This window comes from Nelumbo lutea, chromosome 1, assembly GCF_056320005.1.
Source record: "Nelumbo lutea isolate HS-2025 chromosome 1, American lotus-T2T, whole genome shotgun sequence".
NCBI lineage: Eukaryota > Viridiplantae > Streptophyta > Magnoliopsida > Proteales > Nelumbonaceae > Nelumbo > Nelumbo lutea.
In genome coordinates this window covers 207617519-207638093 of record NC_142684.1, presented here as the reverse complement: position 1 = coordinate 207638093, position 20575 = coordinate 207617519, and the positions used below count along the sequence as shown (strand labels likewise).

The following is a 20575-nucleotide window of genomic DNA, read 5'->3' as shown; positions in this document are numbered from 1 at the left end:
ACTGTTTTCATTTTCTTGTTTTTGGCAGATACCCATCAAGCTTTGAATTCTGGCGAGTTGATAACTCTGTAGGATCTTTCCTTCCAGCAGATCCCAAAACTAGGGTTTTAACTGCAAAAGCATATGAATTGCGTCATATGATTTTTAAGTGCTTGGAAGGATCTCCAAAAGAATCTTGGAATTCAAATATCCAAAATGTACCTCTTGGTCAGGGTCACACTATTCAGTCAGAAAGATCTTCAGCGGTAAACTCTGGGAGGCGTTTTGAAGCTATAGCTAGTTTTAGATTGGTATGGTGGAACCAGGGTTCAGGCTCTAGGAAGAAATTATCCATATGGCGTCCAGCTGTCCCACAAAGTATGGTATATCTTGGGGATATTTCAGTTCAAGGGTATGTAATGGAATGTCTCATTTCTATGCTTTTGAGAGTTTCATAGTTGTATTTCTAACTTTTATATTAATTCCTTGATTTGTTATTTGAAACATAGGTATGAGCCTCCAAACACATCCATTGTTCTTCATGATACTGGAGATGAGTTTCTCAGAGTCCCTCTAGATTTTCAACTTGTTGGACAAATTAAGAAACAAAAGGGAATTGAAAATGTTTCTTTCTGGTTGCCCCAGGCGCCTCCAGGTTTTCTTTCCTTGGGATGCATTGCATGTAAAGGAAGACCAAAACAAGATGATTTCAATTCATTAAGATGTATACGTAGTGATATGGTAACAGGGGATCAATTTTCAGAAGAAAGTATATGGGATACATCTGATGTCAAGATCACTACAGAACCTTTTAGCATATGGACTGTTGGTAATGTGTTGGGTACCTTTCTGGTCCGCAGTGGTTTCAGAAAGCCTCCCAAAAGACTTGCTTTAAAGCTTGCAGATCCAAATTTTTCTAGTGATTCAGATGATACTGTAATTGATGCAGAAATTGGAACATTTTCTGCAGCGCTTTTTGATGATTATGGAGGTTTGGTAAGAACATTGAATCCATTTGAATTGTCTTTTTTTCCTTCTGAATGGTATCATCCCTCCCTGCTATCAGTCTCAACTGAACTCAACTTAACCCTAATCCCATCTATTTTGGGGTTGGCTAGATGGATCCTGCTATCTATCTGAAGTTCTCATGTAGATATATGCAACTGGTAGACCAATCTGAAGATAAATGCTGTAATCATAGTTTAATTTGAATATCATAAAATGCAACATACAGGTAGTGTCCTCCACAGTTCATGTTATACCTATTAGAGAATGACTGAACCGAGGGGCTCCAACTCCATATGGAGAGCTTGTTGTAAGCTTGCTTGCAGTTAATCCTCAAATATACAACTCCAGTACACTGCCTTGAGCAAAACCAAAAATAAAGGGAAAAATTCCAAAACCGGTTACTTCAACTAACCCCAAATGACTGTTTTATATAGCTAAAAGATGTTCTAGACCTAAATGACTTTGAGCCATACCCCTAGAAACTCTGAAGCTTCAGTGCATTTTAAAGCCTTTAAAAAAGACTTCAAGACTTCCTAAGCTAGGTTCTTAACTTCAAGCATCTTCATAAAGTCTTTGACAAACCTTAAGTTTCAGAACACCTTTTTAAATTAAGCTTTTGGTTCCTTGAACTTCCTTGACTTTTTAACCCACATATTTTAATGCTATTCTAGCCTTTTTTGTACAGTTCCTGCTTTTTCATAGACCGAGGTTTCAGAACATGAGACACCCTTTATTCTGGCTTGCCTGAACTACAGGCTGCATAAACTTATCAATTTGAGATAATTAAATCTATCTGATTAAAAAGCATTTGTTCTAGTTTATCCATGAAAGTCTTTTGTAATTATGGTTTCTGAAAGAACACCGCATCTCTAAGTTATGCTATAGCACCAAATTTAACTGCTATATATCTATCTATTCTTCTGGTATTTTGCAGATGGTTCCTTTATGTAACATCTCTTTGAGTGGTATTGCATTTAGTTTACATGGAAGAATACCTGGCTATCTAAATTCCACTGTGAGCTTCTCTTTGGCTGCACGATCATATAATGATAAGTATGATTCTTGGGAGCCTCTTGTTGAGCCTGTGGATGGATTTGTAAGGTGATATAACTTTTCTATTTTGTAGTCAATAATATTTGGTTAGGTGTCATAAAAAAAATTGTTGAGCCATTACTTAGATTTATATGGCGATATTTTGCTCTGCTATATAATATTTAGTTAGTAGTTCTTTCAAATCATATTATGTGTTCTATTTCCTTTCCCTTGCCATGGTTCGCAATATAGGTGATATTTATCAAAATATCCCCCTTTTGCTAGGGGTGATGCAAAATTATCCAGGAACCTTTTTTCCTAATACCGGATATTGTTGATATGTTGGTAATATTTCTGGTTATTGATAGACTATACATTTAAGTTTTAAATTTTTAGAATATTAGAAACTTTCTGATATTTCCCTAATATTATCATCATTTTTTTCAAAACCCATTTCTAAAAGAACAAGTGGGGATTGAGTAATTGAATGATCGGTTTGCTATTTTGATACAATTCAGTTACTAAGTCTACATAATTCAAAAGAAAAATAAATATCACACAACTACAAAAGAGAATTCTTAATCTAACCAAAGCATATAGAAATGAAAATAAAAAAGAAAACAAAAGTCAAAATGGAATGTAAATGACATACATAACAAAGATAAGATAGATACTAAAGCTAATGGGGAGACAGAATACTTTTTAATCCTTTCTATTTCATTCATAAGTTGTTTGCTATGGTTTCTTTGGTTTTTTATAGTTTGCAAGTATCTTGGTGAAGTTAGCGAAATATTCCCGAAATTTCCCCATTTCTGCATGGCAAAATGTCCATTGATATTAAAATTGCAAACTATGTTCCTTACAGTAGTTTAATATTTCATAATTTAAAGCGACAACTGACCAAACTAAGAGATGGTACAACTAATTGACATATAAATTTATAAGGATACAGAATAAATTGAAAGATCTTAAATCCTGGACATTGTAAACATGCAATTCTAAATAATTTTCTGTAAAGAAGATGGTTTACCAAGTCTCAGAAGAAGAAGGCTAAGAGAATGAAGGAGAAGATTTTCTGTATAGAAGATGGTTTTATTGTTGGTGCCCATGACGTACAGGTTAATGATTATGAGGTGGAATTAATCTGTTCATGGCCTATAGTTGTTCTTTTGGTTATACCACATCCTCATTCACTCATAATTTGGACTTTTTTTTTGCAAATCATGACCAATTGATTTCAAAACTTGTAGATGAAAAATTAGGATGTTTGTCAATTAGCAAACCTTCTCTGTGGATAAAAGCAGGGTAGGAAGGAGTAAGTTGTACAGAATCCAGTCCTACCTGGTTAGTGGATGTTTGGTGTGTAAAATGAAGTTGGGGTTGATCAGATTCCCTTTTTATTTTGAAGATTCAAACCCTATTTTAAAGAAAGGAAAAGAAGAGAAGAGAAGAGAGTTTGAAAGAGAGAATGGGCGGCTTATTGATATTTAAATGAGGGTTTTACAATAATACATGCATGGACAGGTATGCCTGCTGAGATGGCAGCATTATACATAAGAGCAAAACATAAAACAAACCAATATAAGCCCAGACCCATTACACCCAAATAAGAACTAGTACATAATAGAAAATAACAGGCCCAAACCCATATGGGTAAGTCCCATAGAAATGGAAAAAGTGGACTAGTTGACTGGTTTCTTTTTCTACATGGAAGAGCTTTTTGAGCTGGAAACTGGAAAATGAGAAAGGGTCATGGTGGCATGCTGACATCTTTGGCCCTATTATCAGGATCTGGTTAAATCTATTTGTCATTTATGGCATAACCTCCAGGAAATCAGATTTCTATCATATCAAGTAAATGAAAATGCTATACTTTTCATGCATAACTAGGACATCTATATGTGGATGGCACCTTGTATTGATCAAGCTCTTTCTATGTTTGTTGAATCCATATACAGGTACCTGTATGATCTGAATGCCCCAGCTGCTTCTCAGTTACGCTTGACTTCTACAAGAGATCTAAACTTGAATATTTCAGTATCTAATGCAAATATGATTTTTCAAGCATATGCAAGTTGGAATAATCTTAGCAATGTCCACAAATCTTATATTACAGAAGTAAGTTCTGACTGTTCTTTTTCATAAATAAGTCAGATATTTCATCATTTCTAGTTAGTAAATGCACTTTCACCTATTAACTTTCAATGTTTTATTAAGTTGTTTTTCTTCTTTTCTGGCTAAGCACCATATGAATAAGCTAGCTTATATATTTAGAAGCTCTAAAAATTTTTTCTTTCCTTTTAACAGGGGATATGGCATCCTACTTATGATGGAAGATCTATCATTAACATCCATGACTGGAGGAATTATCATATTATGCCACAAAACAAACTTGGCCAGGACATATTTATACGAGCTACTGAAGTCAGGGGACTCCCAAATATAGTTAGGATGCCATCTGGGGATATGAAGCCTGTAAAGGTTCCTGTTTCACAAAATATGTTACACTCTCACTTGAAAGGAAAATTTGGCATGAAACTTAGGGTGATGGTGATGGTCATCATAGCTGATGCACAGGTATGATAGTTATGACAGAAAGATTTGTTTTTACCTTTTTCTCCTCCCCCAGTCCCCATGTTGCCATGGCTTTACCAGTACCTTGATAACTGGATGGGGCATTGAACCAGAAAGGGGCGCAGTTCCAGTTTTTCTCGTTTGACTGTCCGGAAACTTCTAAACAGCCTCACCCAACCTGTATCTCGTTCAACCTTACAATCTGGTTGGGTTTTCAAAATATTGGGTCAACTTCTTTTAACACAATCTCTCTGCTTGAACTTTAATTCAAACAACTCTTTTCATTATTTATCTTGATTTCTTTTTTTGAAATATAATCATTCATTTACATCAATTGTGAAAATGGTCTTCTCAATTTTATCCAAATACCTGTATATTTTGTGAGACAGTTTCCTAGTGTTGAAGGATTATCAAATCACCAATATACAGTGGCAGTCCGCCTTGTTCCAAATGAATGCCTTCCTGGTTCATTATTGAACCAACAAAGTGCACGAACCTGTGGCAGCAGTTCAGATAATTCTGTATCTTCTGGACTTGACTTGGTGAATTGGAATGAAACATTTTTCTTCAAGGTTGATTCTGTGGTATGTAAGCAATTTTAACCTTTAGACCCATAAGGTCTATCTATCAATGCATTGGTATTTTGAAAGTGATACATGTGCTCTACTTCATTGATTCTGAATTAGTTTCACTTTAGAACTATTGACAGCCAGCCATTCTTTTTGCTCAGTTCTTACTTGGGCCATTTATTGTTTCTTTGTAGAAGCTGTCATTATTTTTTATTAAGCCTTTATTTTCCCTGTTGTGTTTATGGGGCACAGGTTTTGGGGCCTTATTATTATTTTCTTTCTTTTTCTGCTACTAATCAATGGAAGATTGGTAAACTAACCTTTATAATGAGTTGGATGACTAATACAATACAAGTAGGAGAATTCTCTAACCACCACAACCAATTATTCTCTCCCAATATCTCTTTTTTTCCTTCTCACTTTCTCTCCTTTTTTTGTGTCTTGTCTCTGCCACTTTTCTACAATTCTTCACTTTTTTGAGTGATTTTTACTGATAAAAATACAAATTGATATTGGAGCAGCTGGTTAAAAGGACCCAGAAGAGTTAGCTTCAACTTCGTTATTACTACAAAATTTGGTTATGTTTTGGTAATCTAATGCATTTTGTGATGCTTATTCAGAAGTATATTTATTAGTGTCAATCGGTGATGATTTTTGTTAACAGGGATATAATGTCTTCCAAGAACATTGATTGTATACTTGAATGGGAATCCCTAATTCTCCTTTGCCTAGTGATGATATATTTTATATTTCAATTGTAGAAAAAAAAGAAAGTATAAGAGATTTGTATGGGAGGATCTGATAAACCCATAAAAGGAGAAAACAGCACCAATTGGGCATTCTGAGACCCATCCTCCTAATGAATCAAAAAATAAACACAAAATCAATCCAAAAGCTACATAAAAGGCTTGACAACTAAACAAAATACAACCACTCTGTCACTTAGCAAATACTGATATGTAGGACCTCTCAAAGTCAACCTTCCACCAGCTATTGCAAATACCTCATCCTAATCTATATGAGGTGTCAATCAGTAAACCAAATGCTCATGCTGTGGTACTGCATCCCATGTTGAATTCAATAAAAAACTTGAGTTTTCTTTCATTGTTAAACTATGTCATTGTTTGTGTTCAACATACCATTTTTGTTCGAAGTTGTTCTACTCTTTAATTTTCTTCTTTGCCTTCTAATGGAATTTTCAATCTCTCCAGGACTCCTACATGATGGAATTGGTAGTTACTGACATGGGGAAAGGTACTTGTTCATTTCTTGTGTAACTTTTGTTTTTTTTTTTCAATACTCTTCTACCATTATATACTTTTTCCAACATTTCTTTGGCATGCTTGATACATGCCTGATCTTGTTTCAAATATTTCTTGATTCCTAGTTATATGGATATAATGATTTGGTCTTCATGCACAAAAATATTGTAATTATGTTCTCTTTATTTTTATTTCCAATTTTAAGTTGTCTCAAGATGCGGAATTGTGGTCAGTCAAGCATGATGTATGCAATACTTTAAGTGAACCACAATAAGCACAGTAATACAAAGCTGAAAACACAAAAACAAACTCGATTCTTATAGATTTCAAAATTGAGCTTGAAGTAGAACTCCTTTTGGAACTGTTCTACTCAATGTCTTGAAAGTGCAAGGGGCAATTTGCGGCCAAGGCACAAGGCATGGCACACACCTTTTTGAAGCAAGGTGCAAAAATACAAAAAAAAAAAGCCTAAAATTTAAAAAAAGTTTAAAAAATATATATATTAAAAATACTAAACATAATATTAGAACAAGTATAAACTTAAATTTTAAAATAAATGTTGTAAAAAGCCTATTATCTAAAATTAAAATGGACAAACATAACATGTAAAGTGTATTCAATTTAAAATTTAAAAATAAAGTCAAATATATAAAACGTTTTCAAGCATGTCAAATCCACAATCTCTTTTTTTCTTAAAAATCGTAATAAAATATCTTATTAAAAGGCAATTAAAATTATAAAATCATTATTTTTTGTTTAAGGATTTTGAATTTAAGACCCTAACATGGATTTCTTTGGGCTTGTCTCGAGGGCCTGGCTGGGGTCTAGGGACGGAGCCCCTAGCCTAGCCGCTAGGTTTAGAAAAGAACAAAAAACGCAAATTATAGAAAAGGCACATGCTTGGGATGAAGTGCAAGGTGCATGCCTTGGTGTACCACACGCTTCCCTTTTGAAAGTGTTGTGCATAGAGCCTAGGAAAGGCACATACCTTATAATGTGCCTCGCTTTAGGCCTAGCTGTGCCTTTTAAATCACCGGTTTTACTACAGTAACAGAATCGTCAAGCTGGCCTCTTACACAAGCACACAACGATAGAGGGATTGGAAGGTGCCCAATGGGTTGACTTGACTTTTCAAAACCCAATCTCCCAATACTTGAAAACCTTAGCTAGGATTGAGTTACAATTAAAATAAGGGAGAAAGAACCAAAAGACCCCCACAGAAACAAACCTCTTCTCTTTATAAGATTCAGTGGCTTGCTAGAGAAGCCAACTAAGATAATTACACATAAGCCCCTTGAATATCCCCCATTCACATAAGCCTCATCGCCGTGTTCTAGATAACACATTTAGTGGGAAAAAAGATTACATTGCAATCCAACTGTTTTGTGAGTTTAGAAATAGATAACAATTTTTCTTTTTGTAAAACTGGGAAACATTAAAACAGATTCAAGCGAGAGCTTTTTGGTATGAGAAATGTTTCCTTTTCCATATATGGTTGAAAGGCGCCCATCTCCAACTCTAACTTTGTCTTGACCAAAAGACAATTGGGGCAAAGTGAATAAAGATGACATGTTGGTTATGTGTGAAAGAATGGTAGGATCCATCTAATGGATGCCATAAAGATTGCAGAATGAGTGGGCGAATTTCAAAAAAAAAATTTCCTACCTTCTTCCAATTGGGAATCATATTCCCTAAGTTTAGAATACAATATTTAAGGATCCTACTTGTACCATAATTGAACCAGATCTGAACCAAAAGGGAAGGGAGGAATTATACCTGATCCAGAGAAGCAATATCTCCCAAAGTTGGTGTTCACGCCCAAAGAGGACACCAAGATCCGCTCTTGCTGAAGATGACATAGTTGTATGTAGAACGGAACCAGCAGAGTGCATCCTACACACTGAATCCTTCGCAAGAATCCACTGGAAACTCTGAGCACCGAATCTTTTCTGTCTTTTCTGCAAAACTGATGTCAAGAACCGATTTCTTGATTTCTTTCTTCTATAAAGATCGAATCTTGTAAGAAAGAATGGCGGCAGCTGGAGGAGAACTCCTGAAGTGAAGATGGATGAAATTGCTTCTCTTCTTTCTGGAGTGTGAGATCCAATCTCAATTCGCAGGATGTTTTTCTTGCAAAAACCCTAGGTTTGAAATCTGATTATCATCTCTTAGGGTTTCTCCTCTTTTCTTTTTGATTAAGAAACCTCCTAATTAGGAGTTATCCCAATCCAAATCAGTATTTGGATAGGGGATGATCTTAATCCTATCTACAGATTAAGTTAGCTTATTCCTAATATTATCAGGAGGTTACCATATTCAAATTTGATTTGAATTTGGTCTCCCAGAGTGGATAAGGTTAAAGGCCCAATTCTTTTGCTAACTTTAATCCCAGATCCGCCCCATAGATGGGTGATCATATCAGCCCAGCTTGAAATGGGCTTTTGGCCCATTAAGTGTTCAGTGTTAAGTGGTCCCTGGACCAAGCCATCTTGTAAAAACCCAAGAACTGTGGGCAGGTGCAAGATTAGCCCATTAGGTACTATCCTAAATGGTCTTACACTTAACCTCTTAGCCCATAATGATCAAGCACTGCCCGATAAAGAGGACCTCTCCCTCAGCTGCAAGGAACAGTGCCGCTCTCTACTCACATGGATCCCATGAGTTAAAACCATTTGCAAACATTTCAAAACCGTATGTATATATATATATATATATATAGATATATCATATATAAATTTTGCAAAACAAAATTCCAACAATTGAAATCAACTTCCGGCAGTTTGGTTTCCATCAGAGAGAGTGCATTCCTGATCATTACCTTTGTCCGATAAAGGGGCTGAACCTGTCACTATGATCACCCACTCAGATGAATTCTCAGACTGCCCCAACATGCCTAGGTTTTGATCCCTGCTAAGGATCTCACTGATTGGCATATCAAAGATAGCCCGATCCGACACCTAGTGAAGTGTTATAGTCGAGTCTAGGGGTCAGGTGTAACTTTCCAGTTTTGCCCATCTGTCTCCAAGGTCCAGGGCAATACTGGAAATCTGGTCTGGTTCAAGGATTTGAGTAATCCCATACTACATGTGCCTTAGGTCTTACCCTGGTGGCTGAGACAGGCCATCCCAACACTTGGTGGCACACCAGCATCAGCCTTGGTAGGATAAATCTCCCCAGACTTATCCAATGGCTATGAACATTTAAAATTAACACGAGTCTCAATAAGTGTCCAGTTTTAGGGTCTTACACAGAATTATACCAGACAACATGAATCATACATGCACTTTATTTATTTACACTAAATATCAAAAGTACATCAAATCGGATTGAAGCTAAGGGCATACAAAACTGTCTAACAACTCCCACTTGCACTTAGGTCCAATCTGATACAAGCTGGAGTCCCATACTTTCCACGTGTTTCTCAAACACCTTCTGTGTCAATGGCTTAGTCAATGGGTCTGCCACATTATCCGCTGATGCTACCTTCTGAATTAGGACATCCCCTCTACCAATGATCTCCTGCAATACGCGGTACTTCCTCTCGATGTGCTTTGACTTCGAGTGGGCCTGAGGCTCTTTAGCCTAAGCGATCGCTCCATTGTTGTCACACAACAACGGGATGGGTGATGTGCTGGACGAAATCACTCCCAATTCGTGTATGAATTTCTTCATCCCCACGGCTTCCTTGGCAGTTTCACTTGCGGCAATGTACTCGGCCTCGGTTGTGGAATCTATAGTGGACCCCTGTTTGCTGCTTTTCCAGCAAACAACACACGATCCTATCGTGAAAATATACCCAGATGTAGACTTTCTATCATCTGGATCTGATTGGAAATCAGCATTAGTATACCCTAGAACTTGTAGTAAACTACCATTGAATACCAGACAAAACTCTTTTGTCCTTCGAAGGCATTTGATTATGTTCTTCACAGCATTCCAATGCTCCTGCCTTGGGTTGGCTCGGAATCTTCTTACCACACTCATCGCCTGAGCAATGTCCGGGCGAGTGCACAGCATGGCATACATGATGCCCTCAATCTCCTCAGAAGTCTTGGGAGACATCTTCTTGGAGAGAGTGACTCCGTGCCTGAAAGGAACGTTTCCTTTCTTGGAGTTCTCCATGCTGTATCTTTTGACAATTTTGTCAATGTAAGCAGCCTGGGATAATCCAATTATCCGCTTCGATCTATCTCTATAGAGTCGAAGATCCAGTATATATGAAGCTTCTCCATGATCTTTCCTGGAGAACTGTTGTGATAGCCATACCTTGACCGAATTCAACATTCCTACATCATTCCCAATGAGTAGGATATCGTCCACGTACAACACCAAAAAAAGGTGATCTTATCCCCACGTACAACATTCCTGGACGCTGACATTCAGCTTGTTCATGTTGTAGTTCATTGTGAACGCATTGAAGGAAGAGGGCAAAGAATTCAGGATGGCATCCACTTGCGTGCCAAGATCTAGCCCGGATCCAAGGGCTTCGAGTTCATTAATGTAGCCCATAATCTGAAGACAATGGTCATGAACTTTCTGCCCTTTGGACATCTGCGCGGTCATGAACAGTTTCAGGACCTTCTGTCGAGTAGAACAGTTCTGCTCTTCATACATTGTCTTTAGACTGTCCAATATGTCCTTGGCTAGTTCGATCTGATCGAACTGCCTCTGTATTGAGTTGTCTAATGAGGCAATGACAAAGCAGCGGGCTAGAGAGTTCTTATCCTCCCAATCTTGGTAGTCCCTCCTACGGGCCTCAGAAGCCCTATCACCTGGATGCTCCGGGGCAGGATTTTTCACCACCTTCTAACTTTTTGGAAGTTAGGACCAGCATAAGATTTCTGTACCAGTCGGCATAGTTTGGGCCCTTAAGCTTGTTATCGTCTAGAAGCTTTGCGAATTGACCGTTTGCCATTTCCTAATAAAACAACAAAGACGTTAAGTCCACAACCTTAGTTCGATTCATGTTACCTACATGAATATGGTTTTTAATCTATGTTCCATTCCCATTTGTTCATCTCTAAGATTTCCCTCCTTTCTCAGTGACGGAGACAACGAAATGTCTCTGGAAATGTGGGAAATCACATAGGGTGCGTGAAGCTAACTGTTTCAGCTGCATAACCCCACCACTTTTCTGTGACAGATCATATCCACTCATCAAATGAGTTTCCTTTGGCCTCTGTTAGACAAGGTTCAGAGCTGTTTTCATGTAAACCTTTCTGTCCAGTGAGTGCTCACCCATCATATTCAGGTTACGCCAAGGTACCGTGAGAGTTCCCATTTTCTAGTGAAGCCCCTCCCACATCGGTCTATGATGCCCCTATCATCTTATTAAACACTCTAACTAATCCAACAGCAAATGGATAGCCCAATTTTATGGTGCGTTTCCTCATTACTGAAGGACCCATCATTGTGCTATTGACAGAAGGCCTTTAGAGAGTCCATCATATGGATCTCCCTATCACATGCACTCATATTTGCTGGAGGGAACAAAATTACGCCCTAGTTCTAATTTTAGGTCAAACTAGAGTGGCTCCCACTGACTTTCATAAAGTCAGATTTCTGGTGGGCCTTAATCAGCTGTGGTTTCTGCACGCATCCCTTTTCAGGGTTGTGGGGCCCACGAAGTAAGGAGGGGTCATCCAATGACCTTAAGGGACACCATGGAAATGATGTGCATTCAGCCATGGTGTGCACAAGAGCCACTAACGAGTCATCATGGGCCAAGTCCTTATGACCCATGGTCCCAACACATCAAACATCCAAACATCACTGGTAAAGGAAGAATTGATCCAATTAATTAATTGTTGTAAAGCCCATTGAACAGCCCATTTAAAATCCATAACATTAACAATTAATGTCAACTAGGTATATGGGCTGAATCGTAGTTAGTAGTTCGACCCATACAACTTTTCTCACTAGAGTGTGCTTTTGCAGTTTTATCCTTTTAAAACTGGGCTTTACAGGTACATCAGATTTGGAACTGCAAGAGGGAGAAAAATGGACTGAAAATAGTCCCCTTCAAACTCCAGATTCGGTCCAAACAGTTTTGGTCCAATCTAGTCCGAAATTGTTCGAAACTGATTTTCAATTCAAGAATTAATCCATGAAAGATCTGAAATTAATAATTTTGATTTTAAGCAATCACAAATCAAATATGGACTGTTCGCACCACCTGCAAAACAGAGGTTAATCAGTAGGGTTGTAGTTTCACAAACTACAAATCGCAGAAAGCGATTTCTCCATCTGCAAATCTCCAGCACCGCCTTCTTCTATTTTCTTCTTCAATCAAGAAAATAAAAATTACAGAAATCCTATTTCTATTAATTAATTACATTCTTGATCAAATCCTATACATTCAGTCTAGAAAAAGAAAAAAAAAGAAAAAAAATTATTTACAGACCGAGTTGAATGAATAAATAATAAAAAGGGTGCGCAGACCATCTGCGCCAAATCTGCACTACGATCTCCAGGTTCGAACAGTCCATTAAATCAAAATAAATAAAGAACAGTTCTAAATAAAATTTGGATTGAAAAGAAATTAATTTCAGATCAATCGCCCTTAATAAGAAATAGTTTCTTGAAATAAAGAAAATAATCTACGCAAATCTTGGCAAAACAACTTCTGTCCATCTGCACAGGTTCAAATCTGATTTTCTTTTGGTTCAAGACTAGAACCTGTGGCTCTGATACCACTAAAAGAATGGTAGGATCCATCTAATAGACGCTATAAAGATTGCGGAATGGGTGGGCGAATTTCACAAAAGGGTTACATCATTTGCGGCATAATGATCTTTGTGACAAGTTGGGCTTGATTGACATCTATGTCCCAACTTTAGGGGGAGTATTAAAAGGCTGTTTATAAGTTCTTTTCTTTGCTTTTTTATTTCTGTTAGTGTTGTAGGGGTACTATAGTAATTCCCCTCTCTTTATGTTATGTTTGGTCGCCCTAATATAAATACCAAAAAAGCTGGTGCTGCCAGCAACTCTTCTTGCTCTCAGATCTCTCTTTTCTCCTCTCTTTCTCTCTTCTCTCTTCTCTTCACTTCAGCTTCTGGACAAGATCTACAAACTGCAAGTGAGAGACAATTATCCTTTCTCTTCCCATCCTCCACCCCCTAATTACTCTGCACCTAGAAAATCTAGAAATGAGACAGCTAAGAATATTTGCAATTATGGTAAACCAGAAAGAGGTTAGGGGAGTCACCTTGCCTTAGACCTCTCTTTGCTAGAAAGAGATCTTTTGCAACACCAGAAAATTGGAGGAACTAGGGGAACAAAGAGTCAGCTGCCTGATAGACATTACGGCCAAAAGACAAGATGAAATGTGCATATTGATGATGATAATTGATAATTCTGCCCACTACATTCATATCTCAGGTACTGAGATTATTTGGAGAAATTTAAAAGAAACTTTAAAATCTGACTGCCTTGATTGTATGAACTAAAATTAGAGAGTTGTACTGTGATGTATAAAAGAGCAAAGAGGAAGAAACCTAGATAGATATGAAGTCACAGGATATAATATAAATATTAAAGTAACAAATTTTGACATTTTCTAAATAACATGGAGTTTCATTTTCCAGGTGCACCTGTTGGATTTTATTCAGCTTCTTTGAAGCAGATGGCAAGTAAGGTTGATGACAATTCAGATTCTTATGATTGTATAAGTGAACTGTCTTGGATAGAACTATCCTCACCACAAGCATTGGTAAATGTTTTTTTTTCATATTACTTGTGCTTTTCTTTATGTTCCCATCCTTTAGGGTTTGATAGTCCTATTGGCTGCATTCTATGTAGATATATTTATTTTAGAAGCATTATTGGGCAAACAAAATAACATTGCATTGGTTGTGCAGAATATGACCGAAGAAGATAAAAGTAAGGAGTCTCATGGGAGAATAAGATGTGGTGTAATACTTTCACAGAGGTCAGAAGTTGAAAATGATATGCAAATGTTAAGTAATGGAAGGAAACCTGGATTCATTCAAATCAGTCCTACCCAAGAAGGGCCTTGGACTACCATGAAACTAAACTATGCTGCACCTGCAGCTTGTTGCCGGTTTGGCAATGATGTTGTTGCAAGTGAAGTAAGAGTCAAAGACGGCAACAGATATGTAAATATTCGTTCTCTGGTTTCTGTTAGCAACAACACAGATTTTGTACTTGATCTGTGTCTCAAAGTTAAAGCATCTTCTGAAAGCAAAAGGTCAACTAGTGATGGCTGCAAAGGTGAAGACAAAGAAATCAATAATAATAACATCATAACAGATGTGTTCTTTGAAACTGAAAAGTACAACCCAGACATTGGCTGGGTTGGGTGTTTCACTCAATCTAAACATGATCACTCTGGAGGTGGATGCTCTCATCAGGTGATTTGTGAATCTAATCATGTAGTCTCTAAGGATAGCTCTCATTTATACTGGCTAAGTCATTGCCTTTACTGTAGTGGTACATTAGATCATGCTTTAAATTTATTTCTGAGCTCATACAAGGCTTTCTTTTACTTCTGATTTCTATTAATTATTTCTCATTTTCTTTTTGATATGGTGGTGGTGGTATATCTGTCAAATTCAGTCTAGATTCTTTAAATAATATATGCACATGTAAATAAAAGGGTGGATGCCCAGATCATATCAAGTTTCCCGTAGAAAAGTGATTTTTATTTTCTAATCACAGTCATATATAGGTTGAGGTGTACAGTCATATATAGAAAAGTGTTCAAGCTGAAGAAATCCTTATATGGCCTAAAACAGTCACCAAGAGCTTGGTTCAACAAGTTTCACTTAGTTGTTTAGTGGATAGGCTACAGGCAATGTCAATCCAACCATACACTGTTTGTGAAGGAAAGGAAAAATTGCAGCTTTAATAGTATTTGTTGGCGACATAGTAATCAGTGGTGATTGGAAAACTAAAATTCAAAAGTTTAAAGAGTTCCTTGCCACTCAATTTAAGGTAGAAGATTTAGGTCCCTCATGGTATTTTCTTGGAATTGAAGTTGCCCGTTCATAAAAGGGGATCTTCATTTGACAGAGGAAATACATCCTAGATTTGTTGCAAGATTCTAGTAAGTTAGGGGTGAAACCAGCTGACTCTCCCATTAATCCAAATCATAAGCTAGGTGATTGTCAAGCTGAGACCATCAAAGGTGTGAAGCAATTGTAGAGACTTGTAGGAAGACTTTTGTATCTATCCATGACATGATTAGATGTTTCTTATGTTGAAAGTGCTCTTAGCCAGTTCATGCATGCTTCTAAGGCTACTAGCTTAAAAGCAGCTGAGAGGATCCTTAGATATCTTAAGAAGTTTCCAGGTGCTGGTTTGTTGTTCCAAAAGCATGGGCATTTGAAGGTTTAGGTATATAGAGATGTTGATTAGGCTGGATTTGTTGATGACAAGAAATCCACTAGTGGTTGTTGTACCTTTGTGGGAGGAAATAGTTGAAAACAGTCCTAGAAGTATGGGACTGTGCTAGAAAACCAGAAAAAACTAACAAGAGAAGATTAGAGAAGATCAGAGAAGAAGAGAGAGAGAGAGAACTGTGGCAAGGAGAGTTAGAGGATGAGGAGATCGAACTTAATCTCCCTCTAACACTCTAATACTCTTTTATTAAGTTAATCTTTGATAAATTATAGAGAGGCCCTTGAGTGGGCAGAAAAATACAAAAAAACAGAACACTACAGAGTATGGGCCCAGAATAAGGCCCATAACAGAGAGAAACATAACATAACATGAAGTGACAGTCTATGGGCCATTCGGCCCATCTCCTCTACACTCCCCCTCAATCTGAGCATAGATGTTAATCATGCCCAACTTGCTAGTGTCATGATGAAGCCTTGCCTTGGAAATGCCCTTGGTGAGAAAGTCTGCCAATTGTCCTTCAGAAGTAATGAATGGAAGACACACTTCTTCGGAGGAGACTCTTTCTCGAATAAAGTGTCAATCAACTTCAATATGTTTGGTTCGATCATGCTGTACCGGATTTGAGCAATGTTGATGGCAGCCTGATTATCACAGTACAACATCATGGGTTTGTCATGATCAATCCCAAGTTCTACCATTAAGGACCTTAGCCACAACAATTCCGAGACTCCATGTGCCATGGCTCTATACTCTGCTTCTGCGGAGGATCGGGCCACAACATTACCAGCCACCAGACTGCAATACCCTGAAGTATTGCATGAACTGGCTAATGCAACTGACAGCATACGCAATATCTGGCCTAGTGATGCATAGGTACAGAACCTTCCCAAGAAGTCTCTGAAAGACCCCTTTGTCTTCCAACAAAGTTCCATCCGAAGCTGAAAGTTTGTGACTCATATCAATGGGAGTTGCAGTTGGTATTGCACCTAGTTTTCCAGTTTAAGACAACAAATCAAGAACATATTTCCTTTGGGAAATAAGAATCTCATCCTTGGATCTGGCAACTTCTATGCCAAGGAAGTATCTCAACTCCCCCAGATCCTTAATCTCAAATTCTGTATGGAGGAAAGACTTAAGGGCCTGAATGCCTGAGGCATCATCACCAGTCACTATAATGTCATCAACATACACAATGAGATACATTGCTAGAGATCTACTTTTCTTCACAAATAGAGTATGATCTGACTGTGTCTGAACATAGCCGAATTTAACAAGTGCAGCTCTAAATCTCTCAAACCAGGCTCTAGGAGATTGTTTGAGACCATAAAGTGATTTCTTCCATTTACATACCTTTCCTTGCATATCATTCCCATACATCCCTGGGGGAAGACACATGTAGACCTCCTCATGTAAATCACTATTCAGAAATGCATTCTTTACATCTAACTGATAGAGAGGCCAATCAAAGTGAGTTGCCAGAGATAAAAGAACCCTCACAGATGTCATCTTGGCAATAGGGGCAAAAGTCTCCAGGTAGTCAATCCCATATGTCTGTGTGTAGCCTTTTGCAACAAGTCTGGCCTTGTACCTCTCAATAGTTCCATCAGCCCTGTATTTAATGGTAAAAACCCACTTGCACCCAATTGGATCATTCCCTTCAGGCAAATCCACCACCTCCCTAGTATCATTTGCATGAAGGAGAAAGAAGGTCATAAGAAAGGTGTTTGGAAATGCAGTGTGCGGTACACTTCCGCTTCCTTTTCCTAACAGCAATGGGGACATCAAGGTCTGGGAAGGATGATTCCAAAGGAGCTGATTGGGAATGTATGAGCCTCATCTGTTGTAAGGGAAACTACTTGCTCATTCCTGGATCTCTGCCTTTGATACACTTTGGGATTATGGATAGGACGAGGAGGTAAAGAAATAGGGGCACTAGGACAAGAGGTATGAAGTGATTGATCCTCTTTTGATTCATTTGGTGAGGATACAGGTTTGTCGAGAGACTCAACTGGGACAGGAAGAGGAAAAACTTGTGACAGACTCTCCCCCTGTGAACAATGTCCTTCCTGAGAGGAACCATAAAAAGGAGAAAGTTCATCAAAGGTAACATCCATAGAGACATGTCGGGTGCCAGTCTTTGGATCAAAACAACAATAACCCTTTTGTGTGGGGGAGTAACCAAGGAAGATGCATTTGTGGGCTTTCGGTTCAAACCTATGTCTCTGCACACTTGGAATGTGAACATAGCAGGTACAGCCAAACACACGAAGAGGAATTGGTGAGGATACAGGTTTGTCGAGAGACTCAACTGGGACAGGAAGAGGAAAAACTTGTGACAGACTCTCCCCCTGTGAACAATGTCCTTCCTGAGAGGAACCATAAAAAGGAGAAAGTTCATCAAAGGTAATATCCATAGAGACATGTCGGGTGCCAGTCTTTGGATCAAAACAACAATAACCCTTTTGTGTGGGGGAGTAACCAAGGAAGATGCATTTGTGGGCTTTCGGTTCAAACCTATGTCTCTGCACACTTGGAATGTGAACATAGCAGGTACAGCCAAACACACGAAGAGGAATTGGGAAGAGATCCTTGTCTGGATGAAGAAGACAAAAGGGGGATTTAAACCCTAAAACCCTGTATGGCATACGGTTTATGAGATAGGTAGCAGTAAGTACAGCATCACCCCAAAATCTTGTGGGAACATGTGAGGCAAACAAAAGGCTCCTTGCAACTTCAACAATATGTCTATTTTTCCTCTCAGCAACTCCATTTTGTTCAGGGGTTCTAACACAGGAGCTTTGATGAATAACCCCCATGTCAGAGAGATACAAGGATAAACTCTTCTCAAAATACTCTTTTGCATTGTCGGATCTGAAAACCTTAATTCTGGTATCAAATTGAGTTAAAACAAGCTCATGAAATTGCCTCACAAGTCTTGGGTCTTCATCTTGGGATTTCATTAAGTATATCCAAGTGAATCTAGAAAAGTCATCAATAAACAAGATAAAATATCTGTAACCCCCTATAGAGGATAAGTTGTAAGGCCCCCACACATCAGAGTGCACAATATGAAAAGGAAAAGAGGTTCTTTTATTGCTCAAAGGGTAATTTTTTCTACAATGCTTTGACAACTGATAGGTCTCACAATTGAGACTGGACACACTGACTCCCTTAAACAGTTTTGGAAACAAATGGCTTAAAACAGAAAAAGGTAAATGACCCAACCAACAATGATTCAACATAATTTGACTAACAGACTCTGAAAAGTAGAACCAAAAGCAATATTCTTGGGATGACCAAAGCATTGACCAGGGGTGTCGAGCAAGTATATTTCATTCGCTTCATGGCCACTCCCAATCACCTTTTAAGACTTCAGGTCCTGAAACACACAGTGAGAAGGGAAAAATGTTACACAACAATTGAATGACTTGGTCAGGCTACTTACAGATAATAAGTTGGTATTTAATTTAGGCACATGAAGAGTGGAAGATAAGAGTAAGGAGTCGATAGCCTTGACAGTTCCCTTGCCAGAAATAGGGGAAGAGAACCATCAGCTAAGGTGATTTTGTCACGACCAGGAAGTAAATCATATGAAACAAACAAAGTGGAAAGGTTGGTCATGTGATCAGAAGCACCTAAGTCTATGATCCAAGGGGTTTTGTGATTACCTGAGGTGGATGCATGGTTAGTTGAAGCCTTTATACCTGAGTGAGCAAATGCAATGGTGGCTGGACTTCCAGAAGGGATGGATGATGAAGTTACCCCTTCAAGCTGGTTGATCATCTTTCCAAACTTCTCATATTTAGCTTTCATGGCTGCCAACTGTGCACTGGTAGACTAAACCTCTGTATCTGTGCTTGTGGCTGCATGTGCACTTCTTGTCTTTCTACTATCATTCTTCTTCTGGAATCTGATAGGTACAAGATTGGGATGCAATTTCCAGCACTTGTCCTTTGTGTGTTTCGGCCTCTTACAATATTCACACACCACGTCCTTCCTTCCTGTGCCATTGTGAGCTCCTGTAACCCCTTTGGGTTTAATTCCCATATTTGCAAAATGATCATTGATACCGACTCCTTGAACCTGCACTTGCTTCCTACTTTCTTCACTGCTGACCAAAGTATATGCTTGTGACAATGAAACATCTTCCTTGGACAAGATGTTTTGTTTTGTAATGTCGTATTCAGAGTTCAGCCCTGTCAAGAACTCAAGGACCCTATTCCTTTCAACCAATTTCCTGTATGTTTCAGCATCTTTGGGGGTATCCCATGTCACAACCTCCATCAAATCAATCTCTTGCCATAGAGATTTCAGGGTTGAGAAGTATGCTGCAAGTGACTTCTCCCCCTATCTTAGATTCTTCACATCACTTCTCAGTTTGTAGGCTCTGGCAACATTCAACTTCTGGGAGTAAGTTTCTACAACACTATCACAGATTTCTTTAACCGAGTTCAACCACAGGTAATGTTGGCTAATCTGTGGCTGCATTGAGTTCACAAGCCACCAAATCACTGTGTAATTCTCCTGCACCCATTTCTCATAGGATGGATCCTCCTCTGGGGGAGCTTTCTTGCTCCCAGAGAATGATCCGTCGAGTGGGGAGTCGGTGATGGCTGAGGCGGAGTGGGAGAAGGTTAAAACATGACACTAGGAGGATCATGAGCATATACTCTATTGATTGGTGGTCGCACGGGCTCTTGAACAATAGTAGTAGTCACAAACACCTCCTCCACAAGCAAAGGGAGGGGAGGTGGGGATGATTTATCCCAGGACAAAGAGAAGTACGCT

At 38.4% G+C, this 20575-nt stretch overlaps 1 protein-coding gene across 4 annotated transcripts in view; it reads left to right on the top strand.

Moving 5' to 3' along the window:
* The window catches only part of LOC148880646 (pleckstrin homology (PH) domain-containing protein), a 172320-nt gene that overhangs the window by 104252 nt on the left and 47493 nt on the right, over positions 1-20575 (top strand). For all 4 annotated transcript variants that reach the window (XR_016104620.1, XM_088962621.1, XM_088962620.1 and 1 more), the window contains 9 exons: positions 29-391; positions 489-975; positions 1922-2088; positions 3978-4137; positions 4327-4596; positions 4983-5177; positions 6374-6416; positions 14011-14135; positions 14284-14796. Coding sequence is in view for 3 of the 4 variants with exons in the window: in XM_088962621.1 (XP_088818747.1) it covers positions 29-391; positions 489-975; positions 1922-2088; positions 3978-4137; positions 4327-4596; positions 4983-5177; positions 6374-6416; positions 14011-14135; positions 14284-14796 (2323 nt within the window). In the remaining variant the exon portion in view is untranslated. The remainder of the gene's footprint in view (positions 1-28; positions 392-488; positions 976-1921; positions 2089-3977; positions 4138-4326; positions 4597-4982; positions 5178-6373; positions 6417-14010; positions 14136-14283; positions 14797-20575) is intronic.